Genomic DNA, 20,686 nt, shown 5'->3' with positions numbered 1-20,686 from the left:
TTTCATGTGTTTGTTGGCAATCTGTATATCTTCTTTGGAGATATTTCTATTTAGGTCTTCTGCCCATTTTTGGATTGGGTTGTTTGCATTTTGTTATTGAGCTGCATGAGCTGCTTGTAAATTTTGGAGATTAATCCTTTGTCAGTTGCTTCATTTGCAAATATTTTCTCCCATTCTGAGGGTTGTCTTTTGGTCTTGTTTATGGTTTCCTTTGCTGTGCAAAAGCTTTTAAGTTTCATTAGGTCCCATTTGTTTATTTTTGTGTTGTTGTTTGTTTGTTTGTTTTGCGGTACGAGGGCCTCTCACTGTCGTGGCCTCTCCCGTTGCGGAGCACAGGCTCCGGACGCGCAAGCTCATCGGCCATGGCTCACGGGCCCAGCCGCTCCGCAGCATGTGGGATCCTCCTGGTCGGGGCACGAACCCATGTCCCCTGCAACGGCAGGCAGACTCTCAACCACTGCGCCACCAGGGAAGCCCTATTTTTGTTTTTATTTCCATTTCTCTAGGAGGTGGGTCAAAAAGGATCTTGCTGTGATTTATGTCATAGAGTGTTCTGCCTATGTTTTCCTCTAAGAGTTTGATAGTGTCTGGCCTTAACATTTAGGTCTTTAATCCATTTTGAGCTTACTTTTGTGTATGGTGTTAGGGAGTGTTCTAATTTCATACTTTTACATGTAGCTGTCCAGTTTTCCCAGCACCACTTATTGAAGAGGCTGTCTTTTCTCCACTGTATATCCTTCCCTCCTTTATCAAAGACAATGAGACCGTATGTGTGTGGGTTTATCTCTGGGCTTTCTATCCTGTTCCATTGATCTATATTTCTGTTTTTGTGCCAGTACCATACTGTCTTGATTACTGTAGCCTTGTAGTATAATCTGAAGTCAGGGAGCCTGATTCCTCCAGCTCCATTTTTCGTTCTCAAGATTGCTTTGGCTATTCGGGGTCTTTTGTGTTTCCATACAAATTGTGAAATTTTTGGTTCTAGTTCTGTAAAAAATGCCAGTGGTAGTTTGATAGGGATTGCATTGAATCTGTAGATTGCTTTGGGTAGTAGAGTCATTTTCACAATGTTGATTCTTCCAATCCAAGAACATGGTATATCTCTCCACCTATTTGTATCATCTTTAATTTCTTTCATCAGTGTCTTATAATTTTCTGCATACAGGTCTTTTGTCTCCTTAAGTAGGTTTATTCCTAGATATTTTATTCTTTTTGTTGCAATGGTAAATGGGAGTGTTTTCTTAATTTCATATGTATAGTATCTTGTCATCTGCAAACAGTGACAGCTTTACTTCTTCTTTTCCTATTTGGATTCCTTTTATTTCTTTTTTTTCTCTGATTGCTGTGGCTAGAACTTCCAAAACTATGTTGAATAAGAGTGGTGAGAGTGGGCAACCTTGTCTTGTTCCTGATCTTAGTGGAAATGGTTTCAGTTTTTCACCATTGAGGATGATGTTGGCTGTGGGTTTGTCATATGTGGCCTTTATTATGTTGAGGAAAGTTCCCTCTATGCCTACTTTCTGCCGGGTTGTTATCACAAATGGGTGTTGAATTGTGTCAAAAGCTTTTCTCTGCATCTATTGAGATGATCATATGGTTTTTCTCCTTCAGTTTGTTAATATGCTGTATCACGTTGATTGATTTGCATATATTGAAGAATCCTTGCATTCCTGGAATAAACCCCAGGTGATCATAGTGTATGATCCTTTTAATGTGCTGTTGGATTCTGTTTGCTAGTATTTTGTTGAGGATTTTTGCATCTATGTTCATCAGTGATATTGGCCTGTAGTTTGCATAAAGTGTAACATTTCAAAACATGAAGTCAAAAAGCATTTAAAAAATCTATTTTGGCACTTTAACATGCCTTTAAGTGAAATGCTCATTTTAGTATTCATTTGGTCCCCAAGCTGAACTTACTGAAAGATATTTATTCACAAATAATGATTTTTTTCCCTCACATAGTTAAATAGAAAACAAATGAAACATCATATGTCATTTGTTAAATGGGAGAAAGTAAAATTGGTCCAGATATATCATGAATATTATTAAATATTGCATTTGAAAGAATACTGTAGTATAATCAATAATATATTCCTTGAAAATATACTTTTTTCCTAAAAACTGCTTGCTTAATCATCTTGCATAAAAAATAGTACAGAATGGTTAGATTAGAAATATTCCTAAAGTGGAAGATTCTCTGTCCCTCTGCAAGGATCTCAGGGGTTCTAGGTGCTGGGAAGCATCATAATAGTCTAAGGAGTTAGGAGATGGGCCCCCAGTGAGAGCAGCTGGCCAGGGGAAGCGGAGGAGGGGTCACCGCTTTGTATCTTATCTTTGATGTGATGAGAGGGGGCTCCATTCATTAAGTCACCAAAAAAAAGATGGAAAGGCAGCTGCATGAACCCAGATTTCCCCCAGTCTTCTTTTGCTCTGAGACAGCTTTAGATTAGGACACAAGAGAAGAGGGAAACTGGGTCTGTTTCTTATATGGGAACAAAAGGAAGCCTCACATTTCTCTGAGTCTTTGGTGATAAACATGGAGCAGAGCCTCTAAACAAAGGACAGACAGCACCCTGGCTGTCTTAAAGTTACAGCCTAGAAATCAATTCGGTGCTGCACCAGTGCTTGGAGTCTGGACGCACAGGCCTTGGCAAATGATTCCCACCTGCACACAGCCTCCCCAGGTATGATTAGCTTGCCTCTTCCACTCCCTGCTCTACTGAGGAGTGCTTTGCCTACCTTCACGTTCAGAGCTGCTTCTGCTGCTTTTTGCTACTAGAAATTACACTTTCCTCATAAACCCAGGTCAGAAGAGCACATTCATTGCAACGCCCATGGTCATGGCCAGGTGACTGTGTCTTGGCTCATAGAAATTTGAGGTAGTGAAGCCTGAACATTGTGACCTAGATGGGGCAGTTCCAGGAACTTTTTTTTGGCATTTGGAGTCCTTCCTGGTACTGTCAACACCCAGTTTGTTCTTCATGTAAGGTACAGTTCTGCAGGGAGTGAAAATACTTTCACTTTACATAGCATCATTTGGTGGAGACAAATGCCAATTACCATGTAGTCAATGCCGTGTCTGAGGACGTGTGACTCATGTCTCCTTGATCTTCATAAAAGCCCTGGGAAGTTGGAAATTAATAGGCAAGCAAGACAAAGCTCAAGGATAATAGATAACTTCCCAGTCACGGAGCCAGTGGGTGGAAGACTTTAGCAATCAGCCTCTTGTCTGTCTGATTACGGAGCCTGTGATTTTTCTATTAGGAAGCAGAAACTCAGATTTAACACCAGAAGGCTAATTTGAAGTCTCATTTAAGTATTCTTTTACAGTATTTCATCTTGCTGATAATTCCTTTAAATATCTGAAACAATTATGGCTAAATGTATTAAACTTGAGACTAATATATAGCAGAACATTTTCTAAACCAAATATGCTTGGGGAATGCGGGGATCAGTTAAGGTCATTGTGGAAATAAACTAGACCCTCCTTTTTTCTTTTTCATTTTCTCCCGAAATATCCTTTGCCCATTGTTATCCATTTGATCTCAGCCATCTGGTTCTGCAGCCAGCAAAGGAAAATGTCAAATTCAACAAAATGAGCAGTACTGCTTGAGTTGAATCATGATTTAACTTTTTTTCTCTACCCTACAGGATATTTAAACAGAAACATAACTTAATAGTACTTCCTAAGTTATTATCAGTTCCCTACAAACAATGCCATTTCCTCAAAATGGAAAGGCAAGCATTAGGGCTGAGAGTCAAATATTCTGCCCTAATAGCCAATGACATCTAAATTTGAGAGTTAACATTTACTTAATTGCTGAAGCAGTCATGCTAAGTGCGTAGTCTGACACATCATCACGTGTTAAAAAAAAGATAATTTCTGAGGGGAAAAAAATACGTCTATAAAACCAAGAGACAGTACTCTGCTAAAATTATCATCCCCCTCTCCTTAAAAATCTTCATTTGATCAGGTTGGCGCAGTGGCTTGGGGAATACCGCTTGACATAGGAATGTATTCCCTGTACTTTTTGAAGGGAAGTGGGGCGGCGGGGAGTGTGCTGGTTATTCCGTTTGCTTCTCCTCTCATCACATAGCCATTCTCCATCCTTCTGTTAGCTTCCTTTGTCCTGTGGCTTCCAGGTGGGTTTTGCTAATGGAAGGTGTCAGAGGGCAGAGGAAGAGGGAGATCGGAGTCTCTTCAGCTCCTCCCTCCCTTGCAGTGCAGTTGGTTCTCCAGGTGGCCCCTAGGCTCTTACTGGCTTCTGGTAACACTGGCTCCTCCCCTGAGACCTGCAGGCTGAAGGGAGAGAATGGTCCTTCCTGTTGTTAGGCTCTGGGTGCCTTCCTCGCCTGTTGGTCACGTAACTTGCCTGCTCATTTGGCAATACTCTCTTTATTAACACCTCTTCAGATGAATCATTGGAGCGCAGTTCTGTTGCCTTCCAGGACCCTGAGCTGGAGGTGGGAAGAAATTAGTAGGTACCCCTGACTTAATTCTGCTTCTTCTAGGCTGCATGGCCCTAAACAATCTACCTGGATTCCTTGTGCTTCATTTTCATTGTCTGTAAAATGATAGTCATAACGGCACCCGCTCCACAAGTGCTTAACTCGGTAAGGCATAGGCCATAAAGGTCACTATTAGCTTGGATGAAGAAAGGGGAACAAATGCTTGTTCTCCTGGTTTGAGTTAATGCAAGCGTGGTCCGTATTAACCCAGTATATGACCTCCTGGGAATGTTGCCTGTTGGTAAATAACTGCTAATATCTGTACCTAAACATTGAGATACAGTCAGGCTGATAGTTTCAAAAGAGATGGTTTGATTCTGGTTTTTGCAACTCATGATATGTTCCTTGAATCTCCAAACTTTTCTTTTTCCCTAATGCCCTACTGTGGGTTATCTTAGAAAAGTCTGTTGGTAGCTCCTAGAAACAAGCTTGGTGAACTCCAGTTCATATACACGATTTATATTCTCCAAACTCTTAGTAATAACATGATAACAGCAACAGAGCCAATGCATGTGTGGCTAGGAAACAAAACTATGCTTAGCAGTCCAGTCTGTCTTATTTGGAGGAAGCACTATATAACTTGTATGCTAGCAAAGGGACTAACAGGAAAATGGGGTTTAGACCCCAGTTTATGAGAAATTCTGTGTGCGATCCTGTGCCTTCTTAGCCCTCTAAACCCCAGCTTCATCCCCCAGAGCTTGTTGGGCCAGGAGGTCTCCGATCCATTGTTCCCACTCAGGTTGAAGGACTTCAGGCTTAGTGGGTGCCAAGAAGAGATTTAGAAAAGCAAGGAATTTCAGCCGTATGCTGTAGGAGGGAAAGTAGGTGAGGTCCAGGTTTCTTGCTTGCCTTTTTTTAGGCCAAACGAAGATCGAGACACAGTCACAAGGGAGCATAACCACGGGTTTGCAAACTCACAGTTGTTATGTCCCGAAGACACGAGGCTACAGAAATCTGGTTTGTTTTCCTAGATGCCTCACCAAGTGCTAGCAGATAGATAGGTTTGAGAAGGCCAAACAAACAGTGTCTCCAATGGGTTTTCCTGCCCTCTCCCACTCCCTTTTTCAGCTCCTTCCCACATCTTCTTCTCCTTTCCTTTTTTGGACCTCTCCCTATATGCCTATCCCAGTAGCATCAGGTGGAAGTGGAAAACTGTGTTGTGCCCTCTTGATTTGCTGCTGGAAGGAACTTCTTTTTTCCGGAGGCAAAGCGGCCAAGAGAAAACATTTGGCAACCGGTCATCTTTGTCTTTATTCTACTGTGATGGTGATAAATTGTTTCCCTTTGGCCATGCCTCAGGCATGGGCAGGGCTGGGGGCTCTCTCTTCTGAGTAGATCTGCTTCTTCATTCTTTTCCTTGAGGTTTTTGTTTGTTGGCTTATTTTCTGTAATGTGGCATGGTAAGAGTCGTTTAGGGTGAATGCAATGAGGACAGTTTTTTATCAACATCATTGATAAAATGTTCTTGAGACACTGCATGTAGAACACGGGGCTAGGCCCAGATGTATAAGATACGCTTCCTCTTCCAGAGGATTATAATCTACCTGGGAAGCAGGACGTAAATCAGTAATAAAATTTAATTCAAGTTCATACAAGGTGGAAAGTGCAAAGAGCAGGGGCAGGGCAGTTACATATCTTGGTCATAGCCAGGCGCTCAGTCCCTGGGATTTGTCTTACAAGAGGTGCATCTTGGACCATCCTAACACCCCTTGAGAAAGGATGGTCCCCATTTTACAGATAAGGAAAATGAAATCAGAGAGGAGAGATGGCCCCCCCACAGGATGTGATGTGCCAGATTCCATCACCCACTCTATGAAGGGAAAAGTAAGCGGGTTAAACGATAGGAATTCAAGTATTTATTGAGACCCAAGGTCCAGCAGTGACTCCCAAAGTGTGGCCCCCCAGACCAGTGGCATCAGCATCCCATGGGCACTTGTCAGGAAGGCACATTTCTCAGGCCCCACCCAAACCTACTGAATCAGAACCTCTGGGGGTTGGAGCCCAGCAATATGTGTGTTTTAACTTGGTCACTTTAACCAAGTGATTCAGAGACAGGAAAATGTTGAGAACCACTGACCAGGGAAAAGAGTTCCAGCTGGGCGGGGAAGCAGGCACTCAAACATGGAGACAAGATGATGAGGCAGGACTAAGTGGCAAACCTTGAGAATCCAAAGCTCCAAGAAGGCAGCATACACACCTTGCTGGGAAGGACGGCCCTGGTTTAGCACACTCTCAGCACAGCCTGGTGTCCTGCCACGGACAGAACCTGAGGCCTTCGCTGGTTCTCTTAGACCCAGCGTATTTGCATCATCTCATTACATTGAAGTCAGCAGGCCACCAAGGTTGTGACTATCTTAAAATGCTCATGCTCTATTTGGGTGCTTATAAAGCATTTAACCAGGATGAAATGTGAGTTTTACTCTTGCAGGCCTTGGGTGGAAGACCATTTGCCCTTCAATTTTATTTTTACTCTAATTATTGTGAAATAGGACTTAAGTGTGGACCATATACTCTGATTCCAGCTAAAAAGATAAGCACATTTGTATTTGTGTGGACAAGCCTGCAGATTTCTAATTGTCTCAACCCAGATAAAAGCAACACTTTTAAATAACAGTTCCCCGCATGGTGAGATTAAAGATTGTTCTTATTGCTGTTAACAAGGATAATCATGGGTTGATTATGTAGATGAACAGAAAGTATCTCTTTCTTTATTGTTGCTTAGAGTTGTGACATCATCTGGCGCCCAGCAGCTTTACTTGGGGGCCATCTGTCGGAAAACTGATGATAAAGAGACAGCGAACAAAGGAATCAGGAGTTATGTTCCCTGAACCCTATGATGAGAACTTTACAAATGTTTATCCCCATATTTTCTCCTTGGAAAACATTAGTTATGGGTAGAATATGTACATTTATACCAAGTTCAGTTGTGGGTTTTTTGGTTTTGTTTTTGAGCTATACATTATATAATTTAGAATCACTCACTCTTTGGTTGTAATAAAATGTAAGCAAGTTGACTTTTAAACTTTTTTGGCACCTTGAGGTTGAAAACGGACTGGTGTGTCTACCTGGACTGCAAGGAAAAATCAGAAGAAACTAAATCCTGAAATCAATTAGAGCTTGGCATTTTGCATATATATGTTCAAAGGATGTGTGTCCACAATGTACCAGAAAACATAATGCTGGTGCTTCAGTTTCTTCACAGTCCAGTGTACATCCACTGTACAGCCCAGTGTACATCTCAGTGTACAGTATAGTGTACAGTCCAGGGTACATTCCAGTATATAGTGTACAGTCCAGCGTACAGTCCAGGGTACATTTCCAGTGTATAGAGTCCAGTGCATATCACGTGTACAGTGTACGTCTCGTGTGCAGTCCAAGGGCACATCTGTGCACATCTGGTGTACAGGCCAGTGTATATCCAGTGTACCATCCATTGTACAGCCCAGTGTACACCCAGGGTACATCGTATACCATCCAGGGTACATTCCAGTGTACGTCCCAGCGTACAGTCTAGTGTACATCCCAGTGTACAGTCCAGTGTCTGTGCCTGTCTTCTCCATGTCCATAAAATCCTATGAATGGCTTTTACAGTCATTCTTACAAGAAATGTCAAAGAACAAATAATAGTCAATAGGTTTGAAGAAGGAAGGATAAAAGGAACAAAATTTAAATGAACTGAAAATTGGATTGCTTGACATTGAATTCAGGTCAGTGGTGTACCAGAGCTCTCTTTTTCTGGCCCACACGAGCAACATTCAAAACATCAGGAATTTTGCCAGCTGATTTAAGCCCTTTATAGCTTGAAATTGGCCACAGTGGGAATAGTTACACCAGGGAAATCAGCAAGCACTACAAATCAGGGCTTTTGTTTATCGGAGAGTTCGCGTTCTAGTGGACACGTGGACAACTGACATTCATGACTATAGTACAAACTCATCTAACGTGATGCCACTAAAACTCCTAGATGCCAGTGTCTGGCAGTTCACATCCTAAGTATTTCCCTGGTGTGTCCCTTCTCTGTCATCCTACCATCTCTGCCTTAGTTCCCGTCTTTACTGTCTCTGCCTTAGATTGTTGCTCTTGCCTCCCAGCAGACTCTACCAGTGGAACAATGTTATTGTTAAATCTACCACTAGAATAAAGTTTAGTTAAGAACCCTGCCAGTCTGGAATTGAAGAAAAGAAGATAGTTATCTCTGACTGTTGGGAAAAATAACGTATAACACTTTCCTATATAAACAGAGCACTTTTGATTGACTCCAAAGTGGTTTTCGGTTTTTTATGTTTTTTTCTGTTTTGATATGGGTTTCTACAGATTGAATCTATGACCATAGAACTTACATTCAAAATAGTTCGGCCAGGGACTTCCCTGATGGTCCAGTGGTTGGGACTTCACCTTCCAATGCACGGGGTGCAGGTTCAATCCCTGGTTGGGGAGCTAAGATCCCACATGCCTCCCGGCCAAAAAACCAAAACATAAAAAACCAAAACATAAAACAGAAACAATATTGTAACAAATCCAATAAAGACTTTAAAAATGGTTCACATCAAAAAAAATCTTTAAAAAAAAAAATAGTTGGCCAGGGCTAGGTTACAGCCTGTAGCTATGTGACAGTAACAGTAATATGATCACAATGGTATTGACCCCATGACTTTTGACCTCACGATTGTCCTGTTCTAGCCAGCTGATCAAAAGCAATTCGTCAGTGAAAATATCCACCAGAGGGAATGCTACTGGGGGGAATGATTAGGCCCATCTTTGTCTTGACTTTGCCCCGAGCTTAGTCTGGGGAAAGAACTCCTCCAAGTTGCCTCAGCAACAATTCGCTGTCACCCAGCCTGGTGTGAGCACATCCGTAATTAACACTGCTGGATGTGCAGAAATGCAAGAATGCCACATTATCTTCTAAGCCACATGGCCTCATTAAGAAAGTAAAACGTTTGTGAGGCTCATGCAGGTTTTCTCCCTCTGGGCTGTGGAAGCTCTCTGGCTGTCAGCACAGCACTCAGGGCCAGGAAAGTTCAGAGAATTACTTCAATAGTATGACAGCCTCATCCTTTTAAAATGGAATTCAATGCCAGCTTCCCTCAGAGGCATTCATTGAAATTCCATGCATGAGCCATTCCTGTAGTCACTTAACAATGTCTCTCATGTTTGCCCTGATTTTAAAAAAAAAGAAAGAGAGAAAGAAAACCAACTTTGTAGTTGCGATAACATGGATCTGGATGGTCTAATTACAGTGAAGAGGCCCCGAGCTTGCAGTAATAGGATGGTTCATCTGATGTGTACGGCCATTAGAAAATGACCCATGCGTGGACGTTCAAGGGGGACAGTAAAGAGGCTTTTAAGAATTACACTCTGTGCAGTAGGAAAGCTAATGAGGAAAAGAGCAAGTAGGAAGAAAAACTACTGCTTCAGGAAGCGTAGTTCCACTTACGGCCTGTGACAGCTTTCCTCAAGTTCATTAGGATGCACTGGGCTTCCCTCTATTCCCATGCAGCCTCCCCATGGCTCATTCTGCATCTTGTTTTTAAGGAATGAAACCACTGAATAATAAATGGTGAGGAAGAGAAAGGGGATGGATGCAGAGACTGTCAGTAAATACGATGAAGGCAGATGCACAAAGATGAAAGAAGTCATAATGGGCTTCAAGAGCCCCCCAAAAAAGCAATTTTTTATACTCCTCTTTTTGACGTTTTTATGCTATTTTACTTCATATATAAGAAGAAAACAGTATCTTATTATGATGTCCAGGCTAGATATTTTTATCCTATATCTTAATTTTTGGACACGTTTGAAAAAAAGTGTCTTCAGATGCAGGCTGTACGGCTTTCTTGTTTTAAAAGTCCTACGTGGGGTTTCAGGTCACATAATTTGGGAGGTTGGTATAGAGGCAAAATGCTTCAAAAGGTACTCACCTTGCTTTTCAAAGTTGACCCCCCCTTCACCTACACTGTCACACCAGGGAGTCAGCACCTAGGAGTAAGAGTGGGACAGTGTCTGTAAAGGCCAGTGAAATCAGATGCCTCCTTAGTCCCAGAGGACCCCCTGGTTCTGGGAGGCCTCAACGTCAGTGGAACTGTCGAGGGCATCTTCCACTCTATCTGAGGTGGGTGAGGGGCTATCAGTACCCCAAATCTACTTTCTGAAGCATAAGGTGGTGGTTCCTCTTTCAGGAAACCATAGCAATATCGTGATACCATAGGATACATCTGTTCCCCCTACTCAAGCCTACCTTGAGCACCAAGGTGCTGTAGGTAGATGAAGCCAGAAAGGACCCCTCTCTTAAAGGCAGTGCTTTCATAACGAAGTAAAACTGGGGAACAAATCCATAGTATTCATAGAATTAGAACACTGATGAGAGCAGTCTATAGACTCCAAAAGTACAGCCGCCTCTAAGTGGCCTGGGAGATTTTGATTTCTCTGGCTGTTTGGCAGAGTTTCTGTGTATCTTCTTTCTCTTACCCACTTTTTTTTTTTTTTTTTTTGCGGTACGCGGGCCTCTCACTGTTGTGGCCTCTCCCGTTGCGGAGCACAGGCTCCGGACGCGCAGGCTCAGCGGCCATGGCTCACGGGCCCAGCCGCTCCGCGGCACGTGGGATCTTCCCGGACCGGGGCACGAACCCGCGTCCCCTGCATCGGTAGGCGGACTCTCAACCACTGTGCCACCAAGGAAGCCCTCTCTTACCCACTTTTATCTTTCAAATACTACAGATACTATTTTTGTTTCCAAAGGTCAAGTGACTTTCCTAGGGGCAGCAAGTTGCCTGGTGCAGTCAAAGAACAGAACTGATGTTACACTTAATGTGCAAATAAGTTATTTTCACCTTATATTTTGAGAAAACAATCCAGAGTAAATATACAGAGTCTTCAAAGATTGTGAGGAGAGGTGTTATTTGAAACGGTCTTAGTAATTGAAAACTGTAGTTTCCACTGATTAGAAACTAATTAAGTAAATGAAGGGACTAGAATCCATTTGACCCTACTCCAACCTGACTGCCTGTCTAGTGTCCAAGTATCTGAGTAACAAACCTTTAAAACGTTATTACGTGGTCTGAGTTGATTTTGTCGGGCAATTATGCTTTACCTTTGATTTTTTTCCTTTGATATCAGCAAGATCTTGTTCAACAGACTATGGATCATAACTCTTGTCCTCTTTACTTAATTGTTTTAACTATTGAGAAAACAATTAATGCAATGAATAGCCATTGAGTACCTGCCATGCTAAGGGGATTTACGTTAAGCTATGAAAGTTGGAAGAATGTATAATAAATAGTACTACAATTTAGGGAGTAAAAGCAGGGATGCCCAAGTGAGAAAACCACAACTTAAATTCTAGCTTTCCCTCCTACTAGCTGTCTGACCCTGACAATGTCTACATCTAAGTCACAGTTGTCTCTTTTGCAAAAGGAGTTTAATAACACTGACTGCCTCCCAGGATTCTTGTGACAATAAAATAAAAGTGCTTAATTTACTGCTTGGATCGGAGTAAGTGATCAAGAAATATAGCTTGTTAGCTCCTTTAAAATGGAAAATCTTTAAATAAGATGAAAGTGTAGAGGAATTGATAGGAAACCAAGAAACTGAACCGGGCAGATATTAGGCAGCAGTGTGTGCAATGCATGAACTATAAAAATTCGGCAAAGGGACAAGCCAGCCCTGGATAAGCATTTTTTTTTCTTTTTCATAGTCTTCACCAGCCATGCCACAACTGAACTACTGTAATTCCATCTCAATACCATGTACAAAGAACAGAATTTGAATTCAGAATCAGCTAGCTGGTTCCTTAGAAACCTGGAGAAATGTGTGTATGTTGGTTCATCCAAGATAAGTCATATTTTCTATTAAGCAGATTATTAACTTTAATCATTTGAAAAGGCATTCTACCATATTACGAATACTTAATAAACCCAACAGGAAAATTACACTGCTTGGGTGGGTTTGGGGAGGTGATGAGAACTGTCTAGCTTCTCAATTACTTTGCTCTGTAGGTATTTGCCCTCTTAACTACACCCTTCCTCATCGTCAACCTTTATAACCAACAACAGCCAGGGAATCAAAACCCTGAAAATACAGGTTACGACTTTGTCATGCATTCATTTCCAAAATGTTGGCTCTGTAACAGTGTATTCAAATAAGAGTTAAAATGATGTCAGTCACAATCATGCAATTTATAATTCCAATTAACATCCTGATTTTTCATAAATATGCTACATCCAGTGAAATGTTTCCTTGACAGAATATTAATGACTTATCCTCTGACTACAAATAGTATTCAATAACTGCTGTATTTTAGTCAAAACAACATTGAACTTTCAGATTTGTAAGCTCCAGACATTTTAAATGTTATAACTCCTCCGTCTTAGTAGAGGGTACTCATTTATTTGCTAGGAGGCATTTGTCCTTTCCTAACCTTTTTACCTTCAGAAAATAAATGATGCATGTGACTTGAAAACTGAATTAATCTCAACTGAAAAAGGAATAATAAAAATAGCTAATGTCTTTATGATCACCATAGCAAGCCTACAGGGCAGTTACTTTTGCTATTTCTGTTTTGTCAGATGCATTCTATCTACTAATCCGCAATAAATATGAAAAACTCATCATTTCACAGCTAAGAATTGACAAACTGGAACACATTTCTCATTTGAATGGACGAGATAAGCAGGTTGCCACCAGCCAGTGCTGCCACCTCCACCTTCAGGCGAGCTGTGTCCCCGGTAGACCCTGTTAGTTCGTGCTTAGGTCACTGCTATCACATTTCTATTTGTCTATTCCTGGACCGGAGCTCAGATTCACATTCCAAATAGCCTCCTGTCTCAAGGACCATTCTGCTGCCTACCTTCTGTAGCATCATGTAAAGAAATGGGGCCCTCCAGTTAAACCATTCCAGGTGTAAATTTCTTGCCTGGAGAGCGAATTGAGAAATGAATGGGGTTCATGAATATAAATTGGGCTTTCCTTACACTTAAGTTTTCATTTGGAAATTGTATGGCATGATTCGCTACCCACATAAATCTTTATTTGCCTTAAGTGTGTTTACTGTGGGAATCCCAGTGCACAGCTGGTAGCCCATTGCTATGCATGACTGAATATTAAAGTTCACAAATCATCAGGCAGAGGGGGGCTTGGGGAGGGCGACATCACAGCGTCCCTGCATCTCTGTGCTCAGCAAAGATGAATCACACCCTCCCGGGCCGTGCACCTTTACTGGGACGAGCCCACCCAGCCTCCTCACTCTTTTTCTCTCCTTGAATATTATTTGACAGTTGCTTCCCCTTTCTACGAAGACATTCTGTTTTCTGTATGTCTTAACAGCTCTGTTATCATCAGACTTATTTTTCCTTTCACCCCAATTTTGGCTTATAGAGCTGTTGTAATAAATGAATCTTTCATAGGCCACCTCAATTTACTTTTGAACAGACTCTGTGAAACAGAGTCATTTTGAAGATGACTCGGTGAAAGGATGGTACGATTCAATAAGCAAATACATCATCTTTAGATGCAAGGCCACTGGACCTCTCCTGCCCTCCCCTCTCTCCTCCTTTCCTCTCCTCTTTTTGTTTACATAATAGCCATGTGTATTCTGCAACAGGACCATTGAGGCCAACTGGGCTTTCACCAGAAGACTAAATATAAGTCAGACTTTTAGAAGACATTTCTCTCATTTTCAACCTGTACTTTGAATCTTCAGCCAGAAATAAGGCACCATTACACGGACTTGGAAGTGTGTTCACATTGCCTGCTCCTTGTTATAGAACTAGGAAATGGTAAGGAAGGCTGTGGTCATGAATTGTCTATAGTCATGCCAAGTTATTTTTTTAACATATACAGCAGTTCATGTGACAGTGAATTTGACGTGGCTAGGAGTAATGTCATAATAATAGTAAAACAGCAACATAATTTTTTTAGGGCCAACGGGTATATGAATAAGAGTGGTAGATCCAGACAATGGTAAATCATAGAAAACAGTTTTTTACAATTAATGTTAAATTTCTCCCTGCATATGAGGCATTCTGGGAGGTAGTAAGGGCCATGACATGGCCTTAAGTCACATTTCTTGTTCCCCAATCTGATGATTTTTCCATACTGTATAAACTGCAAACACTTTGCCATATTGTATAAACCCTCTGAGCTGAGGTTACTGGTATCAGTTAGACCCGCAAAGCATATGTAAGGGAGGCTTTGTGTTACCACCAACACAATGTAACTGGAGGAAAGGTGGTCAGGACCCTTAATTACATTCTTAATATGCGGTATCTTTGCAAGAATGTAAAATAACCTAGTAAGGGAAACCACTATGACAGTGGAGAAGGGAGAGTAATGTGAACATGAAAAAAATGGGACACATAGGGGCTTCCCTGGTGGCGCAGTGGTTGAGAGTCCGCCTGCCGATGCAGGAGACACAGGTTCATGCCCCGGTCCGGCAAGATCCCACATGCCGCGGAGCGGCTTAAAAACAAAACAAAACAAAACAAAAGAAAAACCAAGGGTGTGGGGTTATTTCACATACACAGCAGCATCTGACCATGAAGTCAGATAAAAAACTGAGAGGCACCACAGAACACAGTTACAAGAGGTTCAACGTGGGAGAGGAGAAAGGGCCCAACTTTAAAAGAATCTGGAAGACACGTGCTTAAAGTTCCACTCTACTGGTCCTGGCTATGCAGCTTGGGACAGGTTTCTTTATTCTAGCTTAGCCTCTGCCTTCTTACAGGTAAAACGGGGAAATAATATCCATCCCACAGGTAGATATACCTAAAAGAACTTGGTAAAACATTAAAAATTATTTTAAAGCCTAAAGATGGCGACGGTGAGAGGCCCGCGTACCACAAAAAAAAAAAAAAAAAAAAAAAAAAAAAATGGGACACATAAAGGAGGTCAAAGGATGACTTTCCAGATTACACACCTGCTCCATTTACCAATCAATGCAGGCACAGTCCAGGCCTCCCAACTCGGCTCATCCCCAAGTTTGCTCTCTCGGGTGTTCCAAACTGACCACACCTTATTTCCATCTCCTTAGATGAAAAGAGTTTAACTCAGTGACTATTTGCAGGACACGTTTCCACAGTATTTCTAAGATGAGTGAAAACACATTTTTGCAGCGCAAAGGATAGCGAAGTATTGTGTTTTAAAATTACATTATAGTCTTTATGTAATTTTACCCTTTCTCAGTTAAAACTCTCACATGCACTCAAAACAAGGTCTATTTATAAACAATGTGGATTGATTAGGAATCTTTTACCCTTTGTTTCAATTTTTTAAATCTGGTTGTAAAACTTAGTGTCTGCGTTAAGAAAATCTAGGATTGTAAAGACTTTCTCGCAGGGAATTGTATTAAGGCAGCAGTTCCACTGATTTCCAGGCACTCAGTACAGTTAATAGTATGATCTCTGGAAGGACCTTATTTTACAGCATGAAGTAAATCTGTTTTATTTCTCTATCACCATGTCATTTTCAGCTACATCACAGCTTTCTTCCCAATATTTGTAAGAACAGTTCACAGCCTTCTTTTAAGAATGCATTTTAAACCACATCTTGTAGTAGGGATTAAGATAATTAGAATAAATCCTGGTCCACTTAAAAAAGAAGGAAAAGAAAACCTACCAACTGACCCATCCAGAAGGTCATAAACACATACATTCTTTACATGTTGTACTCTGTATTATCTATGATATGTACATGATCCCTCATGGGAGTGTTTTGCCAGAACGTTTTCTTGGGAGCTAGTGGTGGAACAGAATAAAAGCATGACACACCTGCTGTTGCTGCCTTTTGTCTAAGTCAATGAACGTTGAATTATGTAGAGTAGGGAGTCATTTTGTTCACTAGGGTATGGAAAACAGAATGCATCCTAAGTTAACAGGCCGTTTGGTGATCTCTGTGTGAAGTGAGGTGATGCAGAAAAGCGAGAGGGTAAGAGAATGAATCAAATTAATTAGGATAAAACTTGATAATGTGTGACTTCTCCAAATATCATTGAAACCAAAGCAAAAGATAAATCTGAAAGGTTTAATTTACAGCAGTCAACTGATGTCAATACAGGTTCCCGTCTTTGCATCATGAAGAATTTACCATTGTCACAACCCAACCTGCTGATTGGACCACTCTTAAGGATGGAAGTATCAGTGAATTTTTTGGAGTCATACCCTTGTCTGCCCTAAGAAGCAAAACATGCGTTATTAGGAAATACACACTCCTGATACAGAGACTGAAAGGCCTGCAGGTTGCCTGGTGAAGAAGTGCTCTCATCCTGTACAATATCATCATTGTTCTTCTTGGTACAACCAGTTCAAAAGGTGTTCTTTCTTCACAGGTTACCAGCCGCTCTTGTCTGGTCAACAGGGGTTCCAAGGCCTCATGGGGGTGCAGCAGCCGCCTCAGAGTCAGGGCATGATGAGCAGCCACCAGGGAACTCCAGTGCAAAGCGTGATGCTCTCCTACCCAACCATGTCTAATTATCAGGTGCATATCAGTAACTTGGAAAATTGTGTTTTATAAAGCAGAACTTGCCTAAGTACAGGCTGTGGGTATGTCCCCACATCGGCTGGTTGGCTGGGTGGTAGGTGCTAGGCCCAGCCAGTGCTGACGGCTGATTTTGAGTCAAGATTATAACAGACAAGCAGAAAATGGGAAATGTATACTTCTGTAACTACTATGGCTTTTGAATGACCTGCTAAGTGTGATTCCATATAGACTTTCTATTCATGGAAGAAAATTCTTTAAAGTTCTATTCATGAAGACCTTTGGGCATTCTGTTGAAATTGTACTTACTGGGAGAAAGTCCTCACAGCAAAATTTCATTTGTTTTTGGTCACACCCAAAGAAACTTCATTTCACCACAAATTATCTTATAAGGGATTTTAAAATGGCATCTCAAGATTCATTTAAAGGGCATTTATTGGACCTGACAGCTGCATCTTCCAGACTAAACCCACACTGGGTATTTAAAAAGTGTCATGCCCCCTTCTGTAATGTATATCCTGAAATACCCTGGCAGAGGGCAGGGGGTAGTGAAGGGTTGGTGAAAAACTTTAATCATTAAATTTAGCTGCATCAGGTACTTCTGGCCCTGGAGAACTTATCCACGGTCCTCCTGCCCTGACAATCCTTGTTCACACGGCATCAGTTTCTACCTCTAACTGGATAGGAGATGTTCTCTAAAGCTGCAGGTTGAGAGTGTGAGCTGGTGTTCCAGGGACAGAATCCCCTTTTACTATCGATGGCTCCAGACCACTTTGTGTAAAACAGGAAGGGAGCGTGGCTTTTCAAAACTGAGAGAAATCCAGAGTGGGAGGTCCAGATGGCAGTCCCTGGAGGGCCAGGAGAGAGGAAGGAAGGAGGCTCAGAACTAACATCTTCTGAGCATGTACTTCTAGCCAGATGTGTCCCAAGAGCTGTACTCCCCTGCAGTCCTTTCAGGGGCACTTTGAAGGAGGTTACATTATGCAGATGGACTCAGAGAATCAGAGAGGTTAAGTGACTTGCCCAATGTGAAACAGCTGATAAAAGGGAGAGCTGGGATTTGAACCTAAAAGCATGACCGTTTTTGATGACACCACTGTAGGTCATGGGACACCCCAAAATAACCTCTTCATACAGTCTTCTGTCTTGTGTCTTCCTACAGGTGCCAATGACCCAGGGTTCTCAAGGACTGCCCCAGCAGTCGTACCAACAGCCAATCATGCTACCTAACCAGGCAGGCCAAGGGTCCCTCCCAGCCACTGGAATGCCTGTGTACTGTAACGTCACACCGCCGACCCCTCAGAACAACCTTAGGCTGATGGGCCCTCACTGTCCCTCCAGCACTGTCCCCGTGATGTCAGCCAGCTGCAGGACCAACTGTGCCAGTATGAGCAATGCTGGGTGGCAGGTCAAGTTCTGAGCACTCTGGCTATGGTACATGTCTTCAGATACTACTCATGGCCTTTAAGGGAGGAGGAGCAAGGTGCGAAAACTCACTGAGGACTTAAGTATTCACTCAATACCCAAATGACTGCTGCTGGTATTCTGTAAAAAACAAAACAAAACAAAAAAAACAAAGACTAATCCACACATTAGCTGGTTAATGGTGCATATTTCCGTCATGTCTGCTAGGTATGCCTTTCTAGCTTAGCTAGTGACATGAATTCATCAAGGTAAGATTTTCTCCTACCACTGAATACCACTGTGTAGATGATAATATCCCTAATTTGGATTATTAGTTTTGTACTTTGTGTTGACTTTGTGATGCTAAAAGTATTTAAAAATTATATACTGAAATCACATTGTACCAAAGCTGTAATGGAAAAGAACTGATGAATGGAAGGAATAATTTATATACACTATAGAGTTTTCTTTTTTTAATGGATATATACTGTATTGTAGTGTTTAATCAAAATAAAACTATTTGACCTTATGGAGGAAGGTCATGTTTTTACCACCAGTTTGCTTCACTCTCTGTTCCAATATATGTTGGCTTATGTGTCACTCTTATTCCTTTTGAGCACTATTTCATGAATAATGCATAGAAAAGATGTTTCAGGTGTTTGTAGATGAACTAGCATCACCTTGGTAGGCAAACACTGAACCAACTGTAGTTTCTTGTCATGAATACTAACAGGGGTCCTGAAAATCAGGCGGCATCCATCTCATCTGTTCACTGACTTCACATTTTTGAAATGTGTACCTTGCTTTTCGTTTTAGGCCCATTGAATCCATGTAGCTATACTTCACCAACTAGGAAAACCTGAGTATCCTTGGTAACAACAGCTCTACATCAAACTCTATACCAAACCCTGATCCACCTCCATTCAAATTCCATCACCTACCTGGAAAACAAGATATCTTTGCTTAGAGGGAGATTAAAAGAGGCACAGTCTAATTTAACCCATTTTACTGGGTCACACAATGTAACGTACCACTAATATTGACAGTAGGTCAGTATCTCAAAGGTGCTGTTTGTCCTAATAATTTAAAACAAGGCAAAATATTGCACTTTGTTTACAAATACTCAGAACATTCACACACACAAAAGAAAGAAAATTAGAAGAAGGCTGTTCCTGTCTAATCCCAAAATGTTTAACTCCCTATAGATTCTGCAGGTAAGACTGATTTATGACAACCTTTGAAAAATAATATCAGAACTCTGTATACCATCTTTGGCCCTTCCAGGAGATATTTAATGAGGGACTAAAACCCCACAGCTTTCACTTTCCTATGGCAGTACAATGACTAACAGTTTTGTATTTTATACTCTCTACCTAAAAACCATTATTACCAATGAGAAGGATTTGGAAAGTATATCTGGATAATTACCATTGTTTCTCATATTATCACATTCTATATATTAGATTTTTCCATGTTCATGTTGTTTAGCTGGAGATAGAGTTAGGCAGCTAGTTAAAAACTCAACCTACCAGATTACCATTCCTTAATTTTATACTATTGTTTTATTTTTCCTTTAAAGGGTATTTTTTACACATACTATCATTAGTTTTATTCCTTGTGAAAAGTCTGTCCCATTTCCCCAAATCTCAGTCTACTGATTTCTTCATAACAAGTAAACCCTATGTAAAACATTATAAAAAGAGGATATTGCATCTTTTTAAATTGAGCCATTAAACCAATAGGCTGAGTAGCTTATAAACCAAGAGATGCTCTGAGAAAAAGCTATGTGTTTGCCTAATTAATATCTTCCCCTAATAGAAGGAGGGGGCTGACCAATATAGATTCATTTTTAAATATATTCACCATGTAGCCCTCTGATCTTGGCAGTGATCCCAAACTCAAGGATCCAAATATGAGTCTGAATGTTTTTCTTTTCATACAATTCTGAGAAATTTTGAGCATTTCTTTAATGATTCTTAGAATTACTGAGCCTTCTTTCCCATGGATTTGAAACGTACATCATGCTAATAAGAATAAAGACAGACCTTCTTTCTTGTTGGCCATTCTTCGCCAAATGTGTTACACTCTTTCATATTTAGACATTTGACTTTATTGCATAAATCCCTTCAGTTACTGTTTCCAGCTGAGACATCTTCCTTACTTTCACTAAATATTTGTATCCAGCATTACCTTATTCCTAATCTCATGTTATGCTTACTGTCTTTTTTTTTTAACATCTTTATTGGAGTATAATTGCTATACATTGGTGTCTTAGTTTCTGCTTTACAACAAAGTGAATCAGTTATAC

The 20,686-nt window shown here is 41.1% G+C and overlaps 1 protein-coding gene and 1 long non-coding RNA gene across 35 annotated transcripts in view; one reads left to right on the top strand and one right to left on the bottom strand.

Annotated features, from left to right (window-relative positions):
- ARPP21 (cAMP regulated phosphoprotein 21) overlaps positions 1-18,926 on the top strand; it is a 164,875-nt gene extending 145,949 nt beyond the window's left edge. For 17 of the 33 annotated variants that reach the window (XM_055079904.1, XM_055079912.1, XM_055079913.1 and 14 more), the window contains 4 exons: positions 13,071-13,213; positions 14,204-14,279; positions 16,826-16,974; positions 18,137-18,926. In XM_055079904.1, the coding sequence (XP_054935879.1) occupies positions 13,071-13,213; positions 14,204-14,279; positions 16,826-16,974; positions 18,137-18,394 (626 nt within the window). In that variant the 3' untranslated portion in view covers positions 18,395-18,926. Of the gene's footprint in view, positions 1-13,070; positions 13,214-14,104; positions 14,280-16,825; positions 16,975-18,136 lie in introns of those variants that run through there. The other 16 variants (XM_055079917.1, XM_028479338.2, XM_028479337.2 and 13 more) reach the window with 3 other exon arrangements.
- The window catches only part of LOC129391522 (uncharacterized), a 153,270-nt gene that overhangs the window by 28,501 nt on the left and 104,083 nt on the right, over positions 1-20,686 (bottom strand). Inside the window, exon 1 of one of the 2 annotated variants that reach the window (XR_008615781.1) lies at positions 10,428-10,990. The exons of the other annotated variant lie outside the window; for it this stretch is intronic. This is a non-coding gene — a long non-coding RNA (uncharacterized lncRNA). Of the gene's footprint in view, positions 1-10,427; positions 10,991-20,686 lie in introns of those variants that run through there. 2 annotated transcript variants of the gene reach the window in all.

The sequence above is a fragment of the Physeter macrocephalus genome, chromosome 18 (assembly GCF_002837175.3).
Source record: "Physeter macrocephalus isolate SW-GA chromosome 18, ASM283717v5, whole genome shotgun sequence".
Lineage (NCBI taxonomy): Eukaryota > Metazoa > Chordata > Mammalia > Artiodactyla > Physeteridae > Physeter > Physeter macrocephalus.
The sequence above is the reverse complement of the archived record's forward strand: the minus strand, read 5'-3'. Positions and strand labels throughout refer to the sequence as shown.